The 24,250-nt window shown below is 44.4% G+C and overlaps 1 protein-coding gene and 1 pseudogene across 3 annotated transcripts in view; one reads left to right on the forward strand and one right to left on the reverse strand.

Moving 5' to 3' along the window:
* Window positions 1–431: 431 nt before the first annotated feature.
* Window positions 432–24,250, reverse strand: part of LOC117211788 (basic-leucine zipper transcription factor A) — a 64,898-nt gene continuing 41,079 nt past the window's right edge. For 2 of the 3 annotated variants that reach the window (XM_033456005.1, XM_033456003.1), the window contains exons 2-3: window positions 6,523–8,211; window positions 432–5,960 (exon numbers count right to left, since the gene is read on the reverse strand). In XM_033456005.1, the coding sequence (XP_033311896.1) occupies window positions 6,961–8,202 (1,242 nt within the window). In that variant the 5' untranslated portion in view covers window positions 8,203–8,211 and the 3' untranslated portion in view covers window positions 432–5,960; window positions 6,523–6,960. Of the gene's footprint in view, window positions 5,961–6,522; window positions 8,212–9,853; window positions 10,047–24,250 lie in introns of those variants that run through there. The other variant, XM_033456004.1, reaches the window with a different exon arrangement.
* On the forward strand, window positions 8,304–12,111 carry LOC117211789 (annotated as a pseudogene).

Consider the following 24,250-nt stretch of genomic DNA (forward strand, 5'->3'; position numbering starts at 1 on the left):
AGTCTTGCGACACGATACGAAAGACGGTTCGAGTGATCGGCGCACGTCTCGCAGATACACGATCGTGCATCTTAAAATTTGTCCTAGCTCTATTAAAGTGGCCGCACACGCGGCTCGTATGGCGAACGTACACCCATCGGGATACATCGATTTCAGGCGATTAACGGCGCTAGTTAATTTCGAGCAATCCTATCATCGATACGACGACGAAGGAGCATTTTCGCCATGGAAAATCGCATCTGATACCGGAAAACGGCTTTATCGCATTTCCATCGATTCCTCGCTTTTTAAAATTTCCTACATTCTGTACTCGCCTTAGAATCGAACATCCCTCGGGAACGTGCATTCGCTTCACGCGCCCGGCGCCAATTCATCTTTTTCTTCATTTTTTCTCTCTCTCTCTCTCCCTCGCTCGCGCTCTCGCTCTCTCTCTCTCTCTCTCTCTCTCTCTCGTTCGCTCGCTCGTTCTCTCATCTCATCTTATCCTTCTTTTATCTTTTAATTAATTAACTCTGTCTTTCTCTGTAACCGTCTTCTCCGCGCTACTATTTACAATGTACAATGTTGTGTGTTCTTTCCTCGTGTCCTAGGTTTGCGGTCACGGCGGGACTCTCGTAAAGTCTCGGAGATCCGTTACGATCTAGCTCTGGCTTGCCGTCACCCGTCCTCGTTTCTGCTTCTTTTCCCTCTGTCGCCCTCTTTTTCCCTTTTTTTTTTTTTCATTTTCTCGTCGGCTATCTTTTTGCTTTTCACACGCTGACCGCGGCGTCGTACAGCCTCGTTCGTTCGCGTTTCGTCCGAAAGAAAGGAAGAGACCGTTCTCTTTTCGCGTTCGGTTAAGGCGTTCGGTAAAAACGATCGATCATTAATAGTATCAATAATATTAATAGTATTAACGCTAATGATAATAATAATAATAATAATAGTAGTAGTAGTAATAATAATAATAAGAATAAGAATAAGAATAATAATAATAATAGTAATCGCACAAAAAGAAAAACAAGAAAAGAAATAGGAGGATTCGAGGACGTTGCGTTCGCAAGGCGGCCCACACGAGAACGCTGCTGTCGCTGCACTTCATATTTTACTCGTTCGCTCTGATCGTGTAGATTGCTCTTTTAATTGATTCTTCGTTAGATATCGTGGTAATAGGAACTTAAATCGTACATCTTCGCGACAGCCCAATTCCATTAACTCTTCGTAGGACAATATAAAATTTACATTTATTAATATTTAAAATAATAATAATAATAATAATAGTAATAATAATAATAATAATAATAATAATAATAATGATGACGATATAACAAAAACGTATGTATTTCTCTTTTTTTTTTTTCTTTTCCCTTTCATGCTAACAACGAACAGACGCACAGAAGAAAGCCGGATACTAAACGCTCTACAACCAACCCACCGTGTATACATAAATAAATTCGACGCAGAGAACGATGCAACTTGTCTGTCTCGTAAGGAGCGAAGAAACGCAACATTGTCGGCACTGTCGGCTCTGCATTCTTGTCCGTATCTAGCTGTCGTTATATACGTTACGCGCGGCTCATCACTCTTAAACGCGACGAGTGACGACAAATGGAAAGGGAAAGATCGACGGACAATGAGAGAAGAAAGAATTCGCGGCGATATGCGTACGACGATCGGACGCGATTATCTACATTGGATGCATACACACGTGAAAACAATCTGGAAGAGCATGTATCGTATGGGAAAATACGGATGACAAGAACGGAGTGGTGGTGTGTTTTTTCGTGTGTGTGTGTGTGCGTGCGTGTGTGTGTGGTTAGAAAAAGAGAACGAGATGTCTGGCGGGATATGCGTCTTACGAGCAGAAATGAATTTGAACAGGAAATCGTTGCGTGGGCCAGCCGCGAATCACAGCAACATCATCCGAACACGACAACGAGATTGCGCGAGTCCCCGTCACCGCTTTTGTATATCACTTACCACGGTAAATATACATAATAATCTTATATATATACTTCTTATTTATATATAATATATAATAATATCTTATATGCGTATATTTTTCTTCACATTATACCTATTATATCATCTTTTATTTCCGCTTAAACGTACTTCTGCGCGTGTACTATTTATACTATTTACAACTTTTCATCTTTCATGCTCCTTTTCTTCCACGTCTTCTCCTTCTCGGTCGCTCGTTTCTTTTTACTTGCACCTCCCATCGGAAGAAGGTGTTCGTCGCACACCCATTTTACGTCATCCATCTTTTTTTATCGCTTTTTTTTCTTAAAACGTTTTAACATTAACACGCACACCGGCGCACTCGTCGAAACGTACGTGTATTTAGAACTCGTATCGTCGTTCTCTCGCACGGTCACGCTTTTTCCTTTTTCCCTAAGCTGCGTCACGTGATCCACGAATTGAAACGAGAAAAAGAAAAAACGAAAAAAAAAGAAAAAGAAAAGAGAGAGAAGAGAAACGGAAAGGAAAAGAAAAATTCACGTCCTCTTTCGCTCTTCAACACGCTCGCCACTCTCGAACGCCGAACTCACAGTCACTCCTTCGGTATCGAGTCTTCGTTACGTGTACATGTACTGTGTGTGTAATCGCGTGTAACTTAATGTCGCGTTCGAACGCAGCGATGCTGCGTCTCCGTGTAAAAAATACGAAATTATTTTGTCGCCTTCCGAGTTCCTTTTCTTTTTTTTTTTTTTTCTTTTTTACTTCTTCAACTCTCGAGAAGCGAGTCTAGTGTCGCGTAACGCGGTGCTTGGCATTCCGTTAAACGATCAACTCGACCGAACGGGATACAAAATGTTGCGATCGAGGGGCATGAGTATTTTGTTCGCGTACGCGTAACCAGTGCGCGGTTTTCTTCTTCGTATTAACGAAATTCGATACGTCAGTCAACGGCCGTTTCTCACATCTACCCGGTAGATTGGCTGGAATTTTGTTTTATCGGCGAGTACAGCGTGTATCGAAAGTGAAATTGTAAGGCGTCCTCCTCGTCACGGAACACCAAGCCGATGAGGTAGCGCTTGCGATCGCAAAACACGGAAAGGCGCACTTGTATTTGGAAAGATGCATCAACGCGATGGACGAATTTTTCAACGATGTAGCATACGTTGATGTATCTCGTGTACGTACGTCGCGTGTACGTTCACGCCAGTTCCCATTGGTACACCATGCAAGAAAACAACACCGACCATCTCCCTGAAAACGCTCCGCCGCACATACGCATCGAGCGCAATCTCGCGCAACGTGCGCTTTATCTGTGTGTGCATCTGTGTTGTGTATGCCTGTGTGTCCACGTATCATGTACATATGTGTTACTCGCGTTTTAACATCTTACGCGCGGTCGTAGATAGGATGGTAGAACTCGAGCGATTCGTAATCCTAAGAGACGCAACAAGCTAATGAGAACACATCTCCTCTTCTTCCTTCTTTACATCTACTCACCGACGACGTTTGATCGCAAAATGTTACTTTCTACTATCGCCCTTCGTAGTAAATTAAACGACGCAGTCTTTATTCAACTTTTTGGTTCCAACGACTTTCCTTTCATTCGTGTACAATTTTTCTTTTTTTTTTTCTCTCTTCTATTACGTACGATATTCGTTTTTTCGATAATATTTACAATGCGATCACAGTATAAACAGTTGTGAATGTACAAAACGTTTGATCAAACACCGACGTGTATGAGGATCGGGAAGAACGATGTTCTCATTGGCCGTTTTGAAGGAAGCTTGCGAACAGCTCGAGATCGATGCACGCGTACACGTTCTTCTCCTAGATCCTTCGCGCCGTTCAAGTAATATTGCTCGTTGTTTTCTTCGTAGGAAATAAGCGAGGAACGAATGAACGAATCGGATAGAGGCGAGGCGATTGGCGTAGCGGAAAGCAACGCGGGATAACGGCGTCGAATCGAGTACAAAAAGGCGTCGATGAAACGCGCGGGGGCCAGAAAAAGATTCGAAATTGGTAATACGACGATGGAGAATGATGGAAAACGAAAGAAAGAAACGATCGTCGGAACAGGAACGAAAAACTGAAAACTGCCGAGGGTTGACGGTTCGTGCTAATCATTATTACACTTAGCACGTAGTGTTGTATCTCTATATACATTCAAGTACGTAGCGTATCTCGTGTATAAAAGTGTCCATTCGTGTGGTGGAAGTGTCGCGCGTGTACGTACGAGTTTGCTGTAACGGTATGTGTAAGTGTCATACATCATCGTCGGCTTAACACTCGATTAATTACGGTATAAATGAATTCGTGTGGCGAAACGTTGCCGGCTAGAGCTTCCCTTTCTTCGTTACTTGAATCGTCTTCCGTCTTCTTCCTTTCTTTGTCCGCTATCTCGCAAGGTAAATCAGTCGATTTATAAATTACTTTTTCTTATATTCGCTTTGTCGCTTGTTCATAGATTTGCTTTACACGACGCTTATCTTCGATTTAAGTATAGCTGCTCCGTTGGATTTCAGTTAGTGGACGTTGAGGACGAGATCGCGCGCGGATCGCCGTTCCTCTTCGCGAAGTGCGTATCGTCGAGTTTTACTTTACTTTATTTTACTCTTTTCTTTCGTTTTCTTTCTATCTTTTTTCTTCTCCTCGCTTAATAATCCCACCGTTCCACATCGTTCCAAATGAATCATTGGTCGCCTTCGTTCACTGCTCGTCGGCCACACTCTATTTTACAATAGTATTATAGTACATAATTATTAACGAGAGATCAGTGGCGCGCAGTGGCCTCCGCGCGACGACACGAAGGGACCGAACATTTATCCCGATTTCTAAAATGCAGGTACATTTGTTAGCATCGTGCGCCAGAACACAGTTACGCGTCTCCATCCAACGTATTTTCATCCAATGCTCGCACGTCCTCTGCAAGGTACCCGAACCGACAAGCCATATAGCTCGTACGAAGAATCCTGATGGAAATACGTTGGATCACGGTGTGTCCTGTTCACGACGTCAGGACGTATCTAGACTTCTTAACGAAGACTGCAGGCGATCCGTGCGAACTTACGCACATGTGTCTCTGTGTGTACAGAATTAAGCACCAGGGTGTGATCGTCCTAGCACCATATCGACTTTTCCGTGTACGAACCTGTATCTCTCTCTCTCTCTCTCTCTCTCTCTCTCGCTCGCTCGCTCGCTCGCTCTCGCTCTCTCTCTCTCTCTCTCTCTCTCTCTCTCTCTCTCCTGATGTACACATATAGTATCTATGTACGTGTATAAGAGCGTATACGGCGTGTACATGTGGTGCGTGTACGTGTATTAGTGTACGATATAGGCCACGGCGGTTATGTCTTACGCGTGTAAGTGTATCGTTAGTGTGTCAGAGTGTATGACATTAATTTAATCGTCGGCTGGATAGTCTTTCTAATCCAAAGAGAAAACATCGATCGATGATGATGGACACTCCCCGTTTCGATCGGCTGTCGCGAACGACGCCGGACGTCGCCGAAGAGTTCTCAACGTCAGCCGGCTAGGCGAGCGATATACGCATATCACGCTGTGCCGATGTTACCAAAAACAAGAGAAACAAAAATAGCGAGAGTTAATACGGTAGAAAGAAGAGAAGGACACTTTTCTATCGAATGTAACAATTAGATTATATTCTGTGTGCATACGTAGGTCTCTGTCGGGGTTTCGTGCCGCTTTATCGTCGTTGTTTTAAGGAGCCGAAGAGAAGGTTACCACCGATCCTCTGTACTTGTCCTATCGCCCGGCCCGGTGGCGTGAACATTGAAAGCTCTGAGACTTTTCCAACCCTTTCTCTCTACCTCTCTTTTTCCCTGTCGCTCTCTCACTCGCTTTCTCTCGCTCTCTCACTATTCTCTTTCTTTCTTTCTTTCTTTTTTTTTTCTGTTTTACTCTCTCACGCTATTCTCGCTCTTTCGTGTCTGACGTGCCGCCGGTGACGACATTTCGAGCGACTCGGGAACTGATATGCGCCGCTGAATTCGCAGGTGCAGCTGCAAAAACACATCGTTTCGATATAGTATAGCCATGCTCGTTTTCGAGGTGGTTGTTGATGACCGAAGGAGAGCACCCGACCTCGCGTTGTTCCATCGTATGAAAACTCGAATTTTTCTAATATAATTCGTACGTTCAAACCCGCGAATGTATATATATATACATATATATATATGTATATGTATAAACATATATATATATACATATATATATAATATATATGTTTATATATATATATATTATATATATATATATGTATATATGTTATATATATATGTATATATGTTATATATATATATATATGTTATATATATATATATATATATATATATATATATATATATATATATGTATATACATATATATATATATACATATATATATATAAAGTGTAAAACTTTTGAAGGAAACAGTTTCATAAAACAGTCTCGATTAATTCGAACGATTTCGAATGAAAATCATCCCGAGCAACGTGATACAAGGTATAAAACGTCGAATCGTAGTGGATAATTGGAACAACGCGAGATCAAGTTTACTCGTCGGCTTATAAATTGTAATCACCTCTGGTTGCTTCGCATTTGAAGCACTCCCGATGGGCCATGAATTCCGTGGCGGCTGCACCTGCGAACACAGGGTAACGCGACGCGTACCCTTTCTCTCTTTATTTATCTCTATCTCTCTCTCTTTCTCTCTTCCCTACAATCAGTAGACCACCCATGCTGGTTATCGGTATGCTACAAGTAGAATGTAACCGAGATAATCGATCGGTGCGTAATTGACACGAACGGTAATAAATAAGAAAAAGAAGACCTCCTGGAGAATCGCCGACCAGGCGTCGCACATATCGGAGAGGCGGGCGAGTACCTCGTTTCTGCGATTTGTGGTTCATTGCGAGTTTGTTGCCGCGCTTGTTTTTTTTTTCTCTTTTTGTTTTTATTTACTCTGCGGCATCAGCGGGTAAAAATCGATGAGATGACTCATCGATGTCAAAATCGGGGGCTATGATCCAACGCACATTAACGATTCGTGCGTACTACTGCTACTGCCAGTGCTGACGCAGGCGTTTCCGACGTTGCTACTAGCGCAGCTGCCGCTAGTTGGAGCCAGATGTTGCTGCTGCTGCTGCTGCTGCTGCTGCTGCTGTTGTTGATGATGATGATGCTGTTGGTGCTGGTGATGCTGCTGTTCCTGTGCCGTCGTACTTCTAAGGATATCGTCCGCGGACAGGGGCGTCAGCTTCCATCCAGGCATAAAGTCTAAATCTAGGTCTGGGCCGATATCGACATCCAGTAACTCGTTGTTGTTCAATGGATCCAGCGGCGACTGACTCGAGAGAGACAGCACGCTGCCCCAATTGATGGAACGGCTGTCGTCGCTATCACCGATGCCGGAATCGACGTCTGTCTCGTTCGAAGACGTTGGTGGCATCGGGAACGGTGTTAACCTGCCCTGCTCAGGAGGTTGAAGTTGAGCAATCGGTGCCGGTATAACCGGCTCCATGGGCGGCGGACTTCTGTCCCTCTCCATCTCGCGTTCTAGATGCCTCAGTGTATTGCAGATGAGAACCGATCGATGAAGGCTCGGATCCGGAAATTGGCGATACCTCGCCAGCTTGCACATCGAAATATTTAAAACGGCTAGTCGCCTTTGTCTGTAACACGCTCTACCACGTCGACACCAGCTTGACCTCGAACCTTCGCAGCACCTCTCGTTCGCTCGATAACTAGAACCAAGCTCCAAATAACTCTTTCCATTTTCTTCTCGCCGTATCGTTGGCGGCTCGTAATGATGAGGTGCGCCCCACTGCGGCTGAGGCCTCGACAGTTGACTGTAACCGTTGTTACCGACCGGGCTGCTAGGTCCGCGCTGATGATGATAGTAGTGCTGCGGATGATGGTGCAGATGCGCCACCGTAGACGGCGGTGGCGCTGACGTTGGCGTCGACGACTGCGGCTGTTGCTGCTGCTGTTGCTGTGCCGCCTGATGTTGTTGCTGTTGCTGCTGACTTGCCGATGTCGGCTGACAGGGATTTGTCTGCAGGCAGGGCGAACTCACTTCCATATCGTAATAAGAAGCCGGCGTTTGACTCAGCGGGGGCGTGTAACTATCCTCCATCGCCCACCAGCTACCCTCCACCCGGCCTAACTTCGATGGGCTCTCGCCCATATCCATGTCGAACTCCATGCAGCCCACACCTCCCTCCAGTTTACGTTTTCCTGCCGTGGCCTGCAGACCCATCATTGCACAACTCTAAAAATAGATAAATTACGTGACATTAGTCTCTCTGTACAGATTCGTTTTTATATACTTCAAAATAATATAATATATTTTCATACGTCTCCCTTTTCTAGCACAGTTCAATATTTGTTAGGACGTAAGCGTTGTAAAATTATACAGGTAACGACAAGAAACGATGATATTATTCGTTTATCGGAACAAATATGAAACTAGATAGAGATATTCAACGAGAATCGAATCTTGTTATATGGGAAACAAAAATAGGACTTTGAGGTTTTTACAAACGGGGAAAAGTTTGAATAGGCTAGGGATTTTCCCTTCATAACAATTTAGTGACATGATCGCGAAAGACCTTGCCCAGTCTCGATACTCGGTTACAAACAAGAGTGTAGGCAAAACGACATGACTGCATGACTCAGAGGGTCGGCTCGCTGACAGACGTTGGAGAATGACGTCAGGCATCTCCCTACCCTAGCCTGGAAGAAGTCATCGTTGGAATGGATGATCGAGTGGGTATGGAAGAGAAGGGGGCCACAAATGGCGAAGGGGACAGGGGACTGTTGTTACTCATGGGTTCAATCAGCAAGCATGCGGGCCCCTTGTGAAATACTCCTCTTCATTTTATCTTTCCCTCCGTCTTTGTTTTCCTTTTCCTTCGTTTCATATCCGTTCAAAGGTACATATATACTAACATATTAAATTTATCAAAGCGAAATTATTTTCAATTTCGAGGTTGATTAGTGATTTTCCTATATCTCTAATACTAAGTCTTACGCGTGATATTACTACTGTATTATAAAAACTAGATATTTTTCATTACTTTCTTTTATATGAAAATAAAATATGTATATACATAGAGCTTACACATATATAAATAAATATCTCTTGTGTGCGATCCACAGTGATACCAACTATGAGAAACTTGATCGACCCATGCGACGAAACCCCAAACAAAATGATAAAGCACGTAGCATCGATGATTTATATCCGCGCGCATCCGATTTAACGACTGTACGGGTGAAAGTAAGTATTTACTTACTTAATCGTCTCTCCCTCCCTCAACTTTTGCTTACTGAAGCAAGACTACCAAAGGGGCAAAGAGAGCGACGCGAAAAACTCGAGAGATAAAAATCACGTGGTTGTGGTTGAGAATCGCTGACAGTGCAGTTAGTTGAACGTATTGCCGTGGGATGTCACTAGCGACACGTTCGTCATTTTGTCGGATCCACGTGGTCTGCACATGACGTTTGATTTGAGAAAAAAAAAAGCAAAAACAGAAATGGAGGGAATGGAAGTCACGAAGAGCTGACCTATGGGTAGGGGATGCTCGGTGGCGTGAACGTCATTTAACAGATAATCGATGCGTTATGTTGTTCGGCCAATACGACGAGCCGCGTGTGCAACTGGCAAGAACAACGGTGACAAAAGGAGGGGAAAAAAAGTTCCGAGGAAACGAGCAATGCCATCAGAGACGATACCGCGAGCTCATGATATATATCCGTGGTTATGATAAAGTAAGTAATGCAATTCAACGTTTTCTTTAATGAAACTTTCGATTAATAGTATCAAAAGTATGGAAATTTGGAATAAAACGAAGAGTTTAAATATATATCTTTTTCGATTATGATGTTATCGGTACAAGAAATTAAATTACCTTTCATTAAAATAACTTCATCATCAAGAACCCTTGAGAAGAAGAAAGGCAGGCTTTCTTAGAAACGATTTATAGATTTCTAGAAGTAACTAGTTAGTACAGCGGCGGCAGCAACAGCAGCCAACGACTCAATCTCGACTCGACAGTGTACATCCGCCGCGGCGGCCTACTTGGAATACGACTCGCTCGCGAAGGTTCTCCTTCCAACAGGGTCGACCAGTCCCGGAGCTCTCCGAGAGACGATTCACGGAATCGCGGGGAAAACAATGACGGATTCGTATCCGCAAGCTTGATTTCGCCTTCCATCACGGTGAAAACGTGATTTTTCTCAGGAAAGTAATTCTCGCTTTGTCGATCAATGCTTTTTCCAATATCCTTATTTGTCACGCTAACAACCATATGTATTCTACGATATAATATTCGGAATACTTGCGCTATCTTATACTTTTTTTTTTTTTTGAAACACAGTAATTCATTTCATTGATATAGAAGAGCGCAGAAAAAAAGAAAGATGACGAATTTCCAATCTGAATGTTCTATTTGCGAAATTCTACTTTATCAGCCGTGTTATTCAGGTCGCCAGTAGATTTTGTATCTCCTTAAGTTACATTAGGCCGTATTAATTGAAACGTTCGAGATGAAGATTTCAGTGAACGCGCTCAAGAATTCGACCAACGTCCTTACAAACAATGTTTGCGAAACATGGTCCGGGCACTTGTTGAATCAAGACGGCCACCGGGTGGTTGCTGCGGGGAGTTACCGCGTAACGGATTAACTGTGTGTGGTAGAAATGCACGGCTCTTAACTGCCCATAAATCAAAGTCAAGAAGCATCCTCATCCCACTCTCTTTTCCTCTCACGAAATATTTAAGGGTTGCGGTTCGCGCGGCTCACTTTCGCAACTGAAGAATCTTTCGAGCCTCATCTGAGTTAGAGAATCGTGCCACTGATTTTCCGAGGGTAAGTGCCGGGAAGTTGCTTGCATTCGTTTTGTGTCTCTCCTTTGAAATTTTTACGATGCAACTATTTCGAATAATTCGATCGCGTCAATGAAAATTGCTTTGGATTGTAAAATATAACGAACGTGTTTGGAATGAAAATATTTTTGTACTAAAATTTTATAAAATTACAAACACACTTCCCCGTCTTTTATTCGTATTCGAAACAGCTTTTTTACTTTTATTAAATAACGTTGAATTTTTTCACACGAATGCCATCTACCAGTGAATGCCGTAATTAACTCGCAGAGAGAAGTTATTTCGAGGTTAATCAGATAGAAGTACGTTCAAAATAGCGTATATTTCCTAATATCATAATCCGTTATAATATTCTTATTATTAAGCGACTTATCGAGAAACGCGACGAATAAATTATCAAATTTGTTAAATTACGTTTAACTTGAGTAAATAAAGGAAATAATTTGTCGGATTTTATAACAGTATCCCTTCGACTAATTATCGTTAAATACGTGTCATTATATCGACAAATTACACAGAAAGTTTGATGACAGAGTTTCTATAAACAAATTTGCTCCAATTCCTGTTTTATCGTCAGGAATGTAGGTCAATGGAATAAACGTGAGAGAAGTACCAGAACTAGAAAAGATCCATGACGACTGTGCTCGCAATAAGATAATGTTCACTGCGTGAAGCCTATCTAGACTGGCTAAAGCATACGCATGAGAAGATTAATAAAGTCAGCTTTTGCGTCACTCTTTGTAAAATCAAGCGAAATTCCACTTGACATGTAAAAAAGATTGGAAAAATGAAAATATGAATAATGGATAACGTAAACAAAGGTAAAAATAATTGCTTTCAATAGCGGAAATAAAGAAATTTCTTTCGGCATACGTATATACAGTAATTGACACGTGTCTGTAATTTGAATAACAGATTGACAAATACGTTTACTTTGAATGAGTTCTACTCCATTTGATTTCCTACGACCAGCCCGAGCAAGCACAGAACCAGAGAAGAATCAAAAGTAGAGGAGGTTTGTTGTGGATCCGGCTATGCCTGACGATGAGGTAATGTTTGCTACACGAGTCAAAGCTATCTAGTCAGCCAAAGAACGAACACACACGAAGCCCCGCTCAAGCCACTCGGAGCCCCGTAGATAAAACCAGTCAGTGTGTGGCGTCGTACATTCCTAAGGTTATATGTGTGCGTGCTAGACATATACAAATACATGGGAACGATGATACTGTAAGATCGAATACTTGAATGCATTTTTGAATTCAAATGCTCCAGAATTTTCGGTACGATATTAGCTTTGCATATTTAGCGGCGGAAAATAGTCGATTGCTCTGCTTCTTTGGAGGTTAGGTCAATAACTCGATCGTACCAACAAGAAATGCAATAGACTCGGTAATCGTTTCGAAGGAGCGCGCGGAAAGAACGAAATACGATCGAATACATTAAAAGTTCAAATGTGGAAGGAGGAAGAAAAAAGGGAAGAGATAATGATACGAGCAAAGTCGAGGCGTAAAATAAGTTCGCAGTATATTATCTTTTATGTTTTGTCGAAGGAGTATCGGTTTAAAAAATGATCGTCACGCGATGCATCGCGGAAGCATTGTAATTTTGCTCCGCCTCGTATTCGAAATTGCATAGTGGATAAATGTGATGGAGCCGCGTTGCTGCGAAATTTCTGCGCTGCTCGGCCATCAGAAGAACGACACATCGAGGCGACGTTGGTGCCGGCGGTCGGCAGTCATGACAACATGACGTCAACCGGCCGTGTGTTATTTTCGAAAGGGGACTCGAGCGACGCGACGCCTGCCGGCGAGATCGCCAACTACGAAAAACAGCTCGACAACGACGTCGCGCACCACGGTATCGGGCCAAGAAATAACAACGCGTACGATATAGCTTGCCGTGTTATGATTATCGAACGCAATTCCGTCGGGAATATTTAAATAAATGAGAAACCAGCGAGCGTACCCTTGGATAAAAGATTTTCGTTTTTCGTATAGAATTGACGAGCAGCTTTCACATTTCTTTAACGAATAATATTATCGCCAGATATTGTCTACTCTTTATCCGTCCATTTATCAACGACGTGCTGTATTATTTATAGGTATGATATTCTGGATAATTTTCCACGATCAGTGCAGTCGAGCAAATTATTCAAATAATTTGAATTATATTAGAAATTACATTCTAACAATCTCAATCTGACACATTTACGGTACTCTACATTTATGAACAAATTTATTCACAGTTTGCACGATATAAAATTATCTAATAGCATTTCAGCGATAAAAAGAAAGGGAAAAATCGTAATATATCTTCCACGTGAGAATAAACTCTGCTCGGAATGACTTTGTTCGTTTCGGCCGAGTCATTCGTCGAATCTAGCTGTGGCAGAAAATTTTTCGAAATCGAGAATGTTCCTCGTTTCAGCCATGAATTATGCAATCGTCGAATTTCGTTTCGCGATATGGCGCAAGATCTTCTTTGCCGAGCGGCGACGTTTCTTCGAATTCGACTTCGAGTTTCGCGCGTACGATCCTGGAAGCTGTCTGAGCGCTAGCTAGCTTTAACGGTGTAAAGTCCGCGGCAGATTAGCGGTACGCTATCTCGTCGAACGGATAAGATTGTCGGGGAGCAAGCCAGTTAGACTTAGGTTTCAAGGACTCGTAAACCGCGCTCATCGTCGTGAACTTTGAAAAACCTGAGATTGTCGGGCCTGGCGTTTCCGAAATTAGAAAATTTTCTTCTTTTTTAATTTTTTAATTAAATAGAATTTAGAGACGGCGAAGATTTTACTTTTTCGTTTTATCGATATGTAAAAAAAAAAAAATTTAAGAAATCTGATAGCTTTGAAACGGATTTGAATTTCTAGCGCGTTTCACGTGTTGCATCCAGATTTGACTTTTATGTTTCGCTACGTGTATGCTGCATGCTAGTTTTATTTTTATATGCTCGTCTATGTACTTTGGATAGAATAGTATATTGAAACTGTCTTAAAGTAGTCGGATGTTTTCAGGAAATAATCAACCATGGGAGAATTTAAATTCGGACTGAAGAAACAAATGTTACAAAATCTTTACTTTTACCGTTAAATAATAGTAATAATTATAGAAAAAGACGACCTGATCGCTGCGTCATATATATCGATCGATGTAACAGAAATATAAAACGAAATGATCACGCAGAACAACAATGGCGTATCGTTACTTTCACTTTGAATTGCTAATTATTGTTGCGATATATTTTTACAATTATCATAATTGTAGAGAAATGCCATTGAAAAATTGTCACGTCGTGTTATCGACGGATATATAAAGAGAGTGTAAAAAGGGGCAATTATACAGAAACGAGAGCGTTATGAAAGCTGGAAAAAAATGTTGTAAAACGCGATGAATATATTTTTATTACGCTATCGTTACGATTCGTCAGAGGATTCGAAAACGACGACGCGTTTAAATAAGACGATCGAAAATCGATACCAGAGAACAGAAGACTGAAATTGTATATAGTGGTTCGCGTGCCGGCCAACGAAAAACCGAAAGCCAGCGTATATCGCGACTAGACTGGAGCGAAACAGGCCACGGCAGGGGGTCAGTTTACGACCTTTAAATGAGAGAAAGAAATACGAGAAGCAGCGATCTAGAATCTACACGACGTTTATTGTAGATGGCCGAAAAGTACGATGAATAAGCGTTATCCTTCGCGAACATGATCCTACGTACATTTTATGCTTGGGGCCACGTGCCCGATTCATTGATAATGGAGAGGGTCGCACAAAGGGGGACAAAGGGTGAAAACTACCTTTGATGCATGTCTGCGCCGATAGATGACGATCTACTCGCTCATCTGTCCATCACCCTCTAAATGCAAATTTTCCTACAATTACCATTGAGCGTTGTACTTGAAGTAGCGCTATACTGTGTACATTCAATGCTAGAGTACGTTCATATAATAAACGTGGTAAAGTACGATGCATAATTTTAAGCAACTTGCACAGAAGAATCTCAGACAAGGTACGTATATGCGCAGTTCTCTGTTCGAATCAACGGATCTGTATGTGAAATTTATAGAAAAATAGCAATTTGAACGAAGCATAAGACGTACAGGTATTTGCGCACGAATATATCTTCTGATTAAAAAATGCTTTGGCGTAGACTCAAAGGGATGTTAGTAGCTTCTAATTTTCATGCGAGAATTATTGTTACAGCGTGCTTGGAACGTGGCTAAATTTCCCCCGCCTCTCAACTGGAACAACGGTTCGAGCGCTTCATCAACGTCTACAAATTTTTTCAAAAAAAAAAAAAAAAAAAAAAAAGGAGGCAGAAAAGATCGGCATCGTAGCTACACGAAAAACGTCGCTCCCGAAGAATAGTCCCGCGATTGTTGACCCAGTTTCACGGCGCGCCGTGTAACATTTGCAACCGCGAAAATACGAGTGGTGGTGCGCGCCTATGGGTGTTTGCACGCCGCACGCACAAACACGCGATGCATTTATAGCGCGCGCCGACGTGCACACGTACACGGACGAGTCCTGCGAGTCTTGTAGCCCGCGTATCCTTTGTACGATATAAACGTATATACGCTGCATGTACAACTTTCACGATAAATACACTAGCCTATATACCGTGGTCGTGACAGCGAGAGGAGAACGTACGCGCGCGTTGGTCCTACATTAGGGGATGAATAAAGGAAGGTCTCCGAAAAGGGAGGGTTGCCGCTTTCCCTGCTTGCAAGCGGTTCTCACTACCCCTCGCTAATACCGCGTCGTATAACAGAAAAACACCATAGGCTATTCACCGTATCTTCCCTCCCTCTTAATTACGATGTCGTATCTACCAATTCGAAATTGAAACGATCGAAGCGTTTTATCATTCTCATTGGCCCCTATCTTCCTTCTCCTTCGTTCGATTCAACGTATCGTTCGCTCGTTGCGGACTAACTTTGTACCGCCTGTACTCCACGACTTGGGCAACTTCACCTACCAAGGTAAAGGGTAAAAAAGGGTTTTCTCATTCCCATCGGCCCACCTTCGTCTTCCCTCGTTCGATTTAAAACACTTGATCGTTATTCCACGGCGGCCTGTATTCCGTGAGTTCATCGTTACGGCTCTCCCAACATTTCCACGTATCTGGAGAAGCGAAAGAATATTGGGTAGAGTATGTTCGGTAAGGAGGAGGATTTCCTCTTTGGAAAGTAGACGATGGATGGAGGGTAACGCGGTATTGCTCGCGTAGTAAGACGTATCTTCGAGGCGCGCGACTGTTATCGAGGGAAGATCGTTCTAGGAATTGTCTGCCATCTGTGTTCAGTTTCTTCGTTTCCTAACTCCTGGATGTACCAAAGTACAGTAAACTGTAGCAAAGGAAAAATAGGATGTAAAATTACACGTATATTTGTAAAATTGTACGCGTGTAGAATTATACTTGGTGCGATTTAAATTCGCGAAGACGAATATGGCTAGAATAGCCAAAGTATCTGAAGTATCCAGTTAGCTCGCACTGTGGCATCGTTCAAACTTATTCAAATATCACCACGCCTGATATTCTCGGCGGAAGGGCCTCAGGAATATCGTTAAAATAACCTCGTGCCTGCGAATTTAAGGATTGCAAAAATCTCCAATTTCATACTCGCACGACTAGATCGCTGATCGAAGCTCCAAACAGAATTAAACAAACAGAACCTAAACGACGATCCGTTGGAACCGCTAAGTATTCCCAGACTATTCCGAGTATTTTATACATTTTCGCGAATTGTGCGTACGCTGTTCGTTCTGGTACTTTCGAATCTCAATAGCAATGACCAGACCGCGCACTTTCATGCAAATTCACGCGCGTCTAGAAAGGTAGAACCTTGGTGAAAGACCGCTTTGCCGAGTATTGCCGGGAAGCGCCATACTTTGCACGTTTTAGGTATTTTCGCACTAGGCGCGTTCGCTGCGATTTTTGATGACCTAACGACACGTTTGGTCATTGAAATACGGTGGTTTTCAGATCGGAGATGACTCGGACAATTCGATGGAAATAAAAGATGGAAGAATCGGCGAGGTTGCACCGCGCGGAGCGAATGTGTCGTCGGTTAGGTTTACGCTGCGCGCAGCAGAAGGTTGAGAACCGATGGCACGTAATCTAGCGGGGCGCGCGGCATCTGCGGTGCCCTAAACGAAGGGTCCGGCACCCCGAGCACTCGGAATCGTCGGGAGAAAAAGAGAGAATAGGAGGGGGCGGACGGGGGATGGAAAATTGGAAGAAGCACGGGGGAGCAGAGCGTAGAAAGGGAAATGTAGTTGGCTTCTTAACGTCGCCCCTACCAACGTCGAAATAAAGAGACGAAGAACGAAGAAACGATATTTCAGCACCCTTCATCTGGCCTTCGTCGAGGAATCTGGCTGCTAATTAAACGGAAGGAGAGATTCGAACGGAGCAGCTCCGGCTAGACGCTACAAACTGTCACCCTTTTCTCCTTTTTTACGTTTTCCGATTTTCATCTCGTCGAATGAATATACGTAGCCTCGTCTACCGGTCCGAGGAAGACGCTGGCGCTTTGAAAGATACGAAGCGTTAGAATCAAAGGTGCGCGGATTGACCGCAATTAGGGGCGGATGAGCGTGCGCGGAGAAGACGAAGAGCGGGAGGAAAACGTGAGAAACGAGGCGGGAGAATTTAAGATGAGAAACGTGGAAGAAAAGCGCGAGAAGTTTTCCATCGCGAACATATTCGAATCAGCGTGCAAAGTTCGATGCACCTGGTGGACGCATCGGTGCAATCATCTTTGAGCTGGCACCTTTCGTCTGTTTCCTTTGAGAGCGGAACATAAACATGATCTGTGTAGGCACTTAGCTTTTCGGGTAACGGTTATTACGGGACAAAACTCGGAAGCCTAACTTTAAGGTAATCAGGAACAGTAGGGAAGCTACGACGCTTCTATTGTATTTACGGAAAGGGAAAGGAAGATATGCGATTGTATGAAAGAGCGCAGTGGTTCGTTACTGCTAAGGATATTGACTATGAATTTGCATCACGTTCGAAAGGCATTCTGTTTCCAGTCGGTTGTTGCTAATCTTATTGGCTCGTTGGAAGGAAGCACCGACCTCTTCCTGTCTCGACGCGAAAGAACATCTGAAACGTTTCAGCGCCTTGCTAGCAAATTGGCCGTTCGAGGAGCGAGTCGGACAAACGCATCGTCGATAAGCGAGACGCTGGCTGGCGGCGTCGAGCTGTTGGTAATGTGTAAAATACGACTGACATTAATCGGGACTAATCGTGAAAATCATATCGCTTTTCCACCGTTACCAATATATATTTAAAGGCGGCGTATACTCGGTCGGAAGACAGACAGGATCGCTGGATTTCGATTGCACGGGGAAACGAGTTCCGATAAATCTGTTGGAAACCGAGCTGCAACTCGCGGAACTTCATTTAAATCGGTAAAACTATTCCATTGCATACCTATCCTGCTCTCCGTCGCCCCGCGGAAACCGCACAATCCCCTCGACCGGCAAAAATAGAAATCGAAGCGTTGAACCCGGTGTCTAAAAGCAGAAATTGCAATTTTCAACGAAACCCTCCGCTTGAAATTACTACGAACGTTAAACTATTCCTATCCCTTTCGCGCAAAGTATCCGGACAAAATCGTCTATCGCTGCGAGAAGACGATAGACAGACAGAGATACGATAGAGAGACGCGTGTACGGAGAGTGGATTCACCTGACGCGACGCTCTCCCGCTGGTTGCTCACTTTTGTTACTTACAACTTATAGCGCAAACAAAAGAGAAAATAAAAAAAAAAAAGAGAGAAGAAAAAGGAAGGGAAGAAAGAGGTTGTTCACTTTCGAGGAAGCCGGTAACTACGGGAGCCGCGCGTACAGCTGTAAACACACACGTGCACGCACACGCGGGTGGCTACCTTTGTCGTGTGGGAAGAAAGCCGTACAGGGATGGTTAAAAAAAGAGGGGCCATATGGCAGACAACGGCCAGCACCCTTGTGTGTGGGAGCTCTCTCCCTTTCTCATGCACTTTTTTCACCCCTCCGGCCTTTTTACGCGCAGCATCTTCCTGCTTACACGTGCACACAGTGCGACGCATCGTTCGATCCATTATCGTGGCGTTCTCGCGCGCGGATCTTCATTTCGATCGATGGAAATCGCCAGGCGAGGCGAACGACGTCGTCCTCGATGCGTCCTTTTCCTCTCTTCTCTTTCGACCAGTGTCTACTACGGTTTCGTGTAATTTCTGACGCGATAAATAAAAATAGATGGGCAAGTAATTAGGGTATTTGAGGGTTAACGCGTTATAAACGTAGGAGGATCAGACAACTAGAAGCGTTAGAATATTATAGCAATTCGTCAAGTACTTTGGCTTCGTCGGTTAGGGTTGAAAAATCGTCGACGATTTTGCTTCTTCCTAATGATACTGATCGGCTTCGATGACGCTTGATCGATTCTGTCGGCGAATTCGAACGAATGACACGCAAGTGCGTTTATGCGAGTTGGCAGGATCACGCGCGTTGAAAGTATCGAGTAGATTTTCGTTGTGAGCTGTGACGAATTTTTATGAATGGCCCTCGGGATACTCGACGGGTCGTTCGTAGTAACAGAGTAAACCCGAGATCCTGGCGCCTTGAAATATAAGACGATTAAGCAAACTTGTCCGGCGTTACGAGTTTTTCTTTCGCCTTCGACCCTAGCGATTTCCCACACGTAGAATTTCCTAACTCTGGACTTCTCGTCGTAAATAGTCCAATAAAAAAGCCGACTGGTATGCTCAATATTTTATCGAATATTCGCTAATTTATTCTATTTTTAAATTATGAATTCAGCGAAAGACACATAGGTCGGTGTTTCTTCGATTATTTCGTTACTTCCGTCTCTAGTTTGAAAATGATTAAACTTGCCTGAAAACACGACAGAAACCTATTTAATTTCACAGACGGAGAAGACGCAAGAAATGGCGAGCTAGTAAACGAGACAGGAGTACGCATCGTTCGTATCTTGGTTGCTACAAACCAAAGTTAACGTTCGCCTAAGTGAACATCGTACTCCGACTGGCCAAAGGACCTGCGGACGTAAACCTACATCTCCTATCGATCTGACAAACATCCACCTGGCTAGACCTTTCGACATTTCGGTCTCAACACTCGCGCCCAAAATAATCATTAGCCTCGGGCCCCTCAAGGATCAGAACTGCCACCGGCTGTATGTTTAGATGACGCCAAGTTTACCGGCCGTATGTTTGGATGACACCGAGTTTAGATAGGAACGCGCGAAGGCGTGAAAGGGGCGAAAGCGTGAGCGCATAGGACGCGCGAGACGCGAAATCACGTAACCGATTGGTACGCGGACTGAACGCGTTTCTCGAGCGCGAGGTGGAAACGAAGCGAGAGCACGTGCATAAGAATCGCATTGCTGCGAGCGCGGGCTCGTTCACACAGGTGTGAAGTACGCGATCGACCCGATGATGATAATTAGACGGAGCGAGAGATGGGCGAGGTCCGCGAGAGTGGCGAAAGAGGAAGCGCGGCGTACGGTTCGGAACCTGTTCGCGGTGACGAGTGGGCGCGTTGGCTCGAGTTTACGAGGTGGCCATCGTAGGACAGTGAAAGAAGAAGGGAACAGGATGGTTACGACGTGGCAGGTGCCTTCGCCGGCCACGCTAAATAATACACGTGCGTCTCTCTCGTGTGCTGAGTTCGCGAGTGGGACGGTCGCAAGGTGCGCTCGAGCCGAGTGGCGAACAGGTAGGTTTCGCGTGACGAATCCTCCGCGTACGGGCCACGCGTACAAGTTGCAACAGGGTGTTGTAAATATAAATCACGGGTGTTACGGTTAGAAGGGTCGCGGCAACTTGAAAGTTGCACGTCTTACGAGGGTTATCGTTCAACGCCCGCTTACGTTGAACGATACGATGGACGAGTCATCGACGAACGTTTACCCCTGGTTGTTCCTTGTTTTATGCAACGAGTATCGTACGAACTTTCCCCGAACACGTGGAAGACCGGAAGATGTTAGATGATTTTGGACGCGAGCGACCCACTTTTGTTTCCGCGGAGGGTCGACATCCAACTCGTTTCGTCCAACGAAACGAGATCTTTCGAAACTTCGAGGGTCGCGAGAGTGCCTCGTGTCCCATACGACGATTTCCCTGGTATTTTCGAACATGTTTCGCTCCTTATCGACCGATCCGTGGAATTAATCGTCGATCACGAGAAGAGACCTCGCGCGAACATCGCGTCCTGCCGATCTAAGAGTTCGGATTGTCCATCCAAGCGGTCTCTGCGACGAGAATATACCATTGTACGGAGCGCGTAACGATCCTCTGGCTCGAATTTCACCCGAAGCGTGTAATTTCCGGGGCTTGCTTGCGTCGTTGCGTAGAAGAACATTATCAGCCGCGATGCTGGCCGACACAGCCGAATAAAGATTACGCGTTAATCAGGGTTATTAGGATTTCACGGAACTGTGTTATCGCGGCGATTGGGAGCAGGTATCGTGGGGGAGCGTGCATGTTTCGCGCGAGGGAACACCGTGTACACCGGCGAGAAATGCATTTACGACGATCGAGAAGCACCTGATCCCCTCGATCGATTCACCTTGCTTCGCCAAGCGGCGGGAATACATCGATGATCGCGTGGCAACGCCATTGTTCCGAGTTCCGACCACCGCGAGCACGCGACAACAGCCCCTGCCAAGCTGCCAAGAGGAAACGGAATTGATCGGTGCAAAAGGCAAGTGACGAAAGTCAACGAATACCCGTCCGCCGATAAGATAGGCTTCTTGATTCAGTTTGAGTCATATCACTTATCTGTTCTACGTCGTACATCTTTGCTGACTAAACGAGCTCGATAAAGAGGCGTTATGCAATGTCCCGCCGCACGGAAATCTGGATCCAGCGAATGTACGTACCTACGTACCGTTTGCTTGGGTCTCTTGATCGGACCTGTTGCTTGACCAGCGACGTTTGATATTAATCGAGTACACGACTCTACACCATCCCCGTCTTCGGCCACTTCTTAAGCCCGGCCGCGATTCTCAGATTCATTAAGAATCCATCTCGTTTCAGTTGCAGCCGAGCAGAGGATCTTTAATGCCCTAACCTGTTGACCGGCTCGTTTCTTAGCCGTTTCTACGATTACGTGGCGCGAGCTGCTCGTCAGATAGCGTTCTACGTCCCCGTAGTAATCGTCGTGTTGTATGACATTAGGTTGTCCGGGAAATTCTTTTCCTTTCTTAAGGGCGCCATATATGCGCAACGTTTTTTCCTTTACATGGGATCTGCTTTTTTTCTTATCTCGCTTTCGAATTATACGAATGGAATTTCGTTCTATCGGAACGAAATGGATCGCACGTGATTCGATAAACCGCATAGAACAAGGAAACTGTTGTGCATGTAAAACGAAACGGACGACCTAATAAATCCTATTGAAGTTGTAGCTTAAGACTCCGTAAAACTAAGTAGGAGGGTTCGTCAAACTCCCCGGTTATATACAAATTCGTCGGCCTGGTCTATAATTACGACGAGTATGCGTAAGAAGGTTGTTAATGGAGGGCCGAGAAACTGTCGTTTCGCGCGTTAACCGCGTTAGAATGATTCGACTCGTCCCAGGAAGATCCCTTCGTTTCTCTATCCAGGCAAAATTCCTGAAGAAATGCGTCTGCCGATGAGGGTACGTCCTCCGTTCATCGGAGAGCTTCTTCGTACCTGAGACCAGGTAGAAATCCGTGCCCTGGCCAGGGGCTCCGCGTTGTCGAATGACGAGGGTCGGACATTGGGCCGCATCAGGGAAATCATTGTCTTTCCCTTTGAGAAATACCCTTCGGTTCCGGTACGCGGCCAGTGACTCTCAAACTGCACGGCGTTCGTCTGCCTGTTGCTGTATGCCGGTGCAAACGATCGATAATTTGAGCACGATGTTTTCGTTTTATTTTCGATGACCGGTGATCTTGGCGATCTCGCTAAGCCAATTCCTGCGAGGTCTTTAACCCTGCGTTATTTCCTCCACTTTCCACCTGATCCTATTGTTCTATCGTTGGCAAATTGCTCGCGTTTCGAGGAAGCTTTCGGGCAAGTTTTCGTTTCGATCTTTCGGCCAAATAAATTTAAAGAGGAATCCATCTGATTGGAATCGACATATCCCTATCGTATCTATGATATTTCTGAAGGAGCGTGGCACGCGCGGACGATCAAATGGACAAAATGATCCGAGGAACATGGTTGAGAAGATAACTCGATCGGCGTTGATAATATGCAGGATGAATCGTGCCGATTGCGAGAAGCGAGTACGAGGCCTGCCGCAGAAGCTCGTTTTTATCGTCTCGTACGAACGATCGATCGGTCGAAGAAAGGAAACGGGATTTTTTGGAAGAATGGCCTGATTGCTTTGGCTCCCGGAGAGGCCGGGGTTTACGAGATTGCCACCGTGTAGATAATACCGAGCGGTTTGCGGAAGGAAACGGTAGCGAGGTTTTCTGTGCCAGCGGTGTGTCGCGAATTTTGTAAGTCGATGTTTGTGCCGAATATCGTACGGAATTATTGCAGTTGCGGCAAACATAATGAGCCAGCAGAAACGACGAACAGCGACGTGGGCTCCAGGAATCAGGCACCATGACCAGTCACGTATTCGTCATAAAGTAACGAAGAACTGAATGTAACGGGACGCGTCATCGAGGTACAAACAATGACTATACCTTCGTGGAATCTGACGAAAGCGAAATTTCTCTAACATCAACAATCGACCTACGTTTCTTTCGTGATCCTCCGTTATTCGACTGGAATACTCGAGTCTGTCTACCCATTCTTCGTCTAACTCCTCCGCGAGCGAGGAAAAGGAAACGTTTCATAAGTTCTAGAAATCAAACGATTACCGATTAGTTCGCTCGATCGAACCTGATCGAGTTCAAATCATTTCCTATCGTCTTTAATAGCAAACAAGCAAATATACGAGTACCGAGTGTATTTTCCCCGATCGATCTATTACGAAATTTTTATTCATCGTGTAAATCATCCACATATGTATACACACGAAGCATAAATTGTACGTAATTACGATGAACGATATTAAAGAAGCAGAACTGAAATTTCCTATTTCCGTAATTATCTTAAAGCTGCTCGATTATATACTCGAATAAATACTCGAGCGAAAACTGGTATCTGGCAAACGCACAAACCAAAAAACAACAAATTTCATCTGCTCCGTCAGGGCCGAAAATCCAAGACGTTGCCGGTTAATCGTAAAAGAAGGAAAGTAGAAAACGAAACAAGATTAGCAATAGTTGTAGAATTTTATGGACAAACTACAAAATGGAAAGCAGCAAGACGGGGCCCAAACCTTGTTCCTTGGTCCCTTAGAGTCCCACAGGGACTATTTTTGGCCCGTATTGTTGGATTTGGGGTAAGCCCGTATATACCCTCGGCAGGCAAACGAGGGTTG

Source organism: Bombus bifarius, unplaced genomic scaffold (assembly GCF_011952205.1).
Source record: "Bombus bifarius isolate JDL3187 unplaced genomic scaffold, Bbif_JDL3187 scf7180000008244, whole genome shotgun sequence".
NCBI classification, from domain to species: domain Eukaryota; kingdom Metazoa; phylum Arthropoda; class Insecta; order Hymenoptera; family Apidae; genus Bombus; species Bombus bifarius.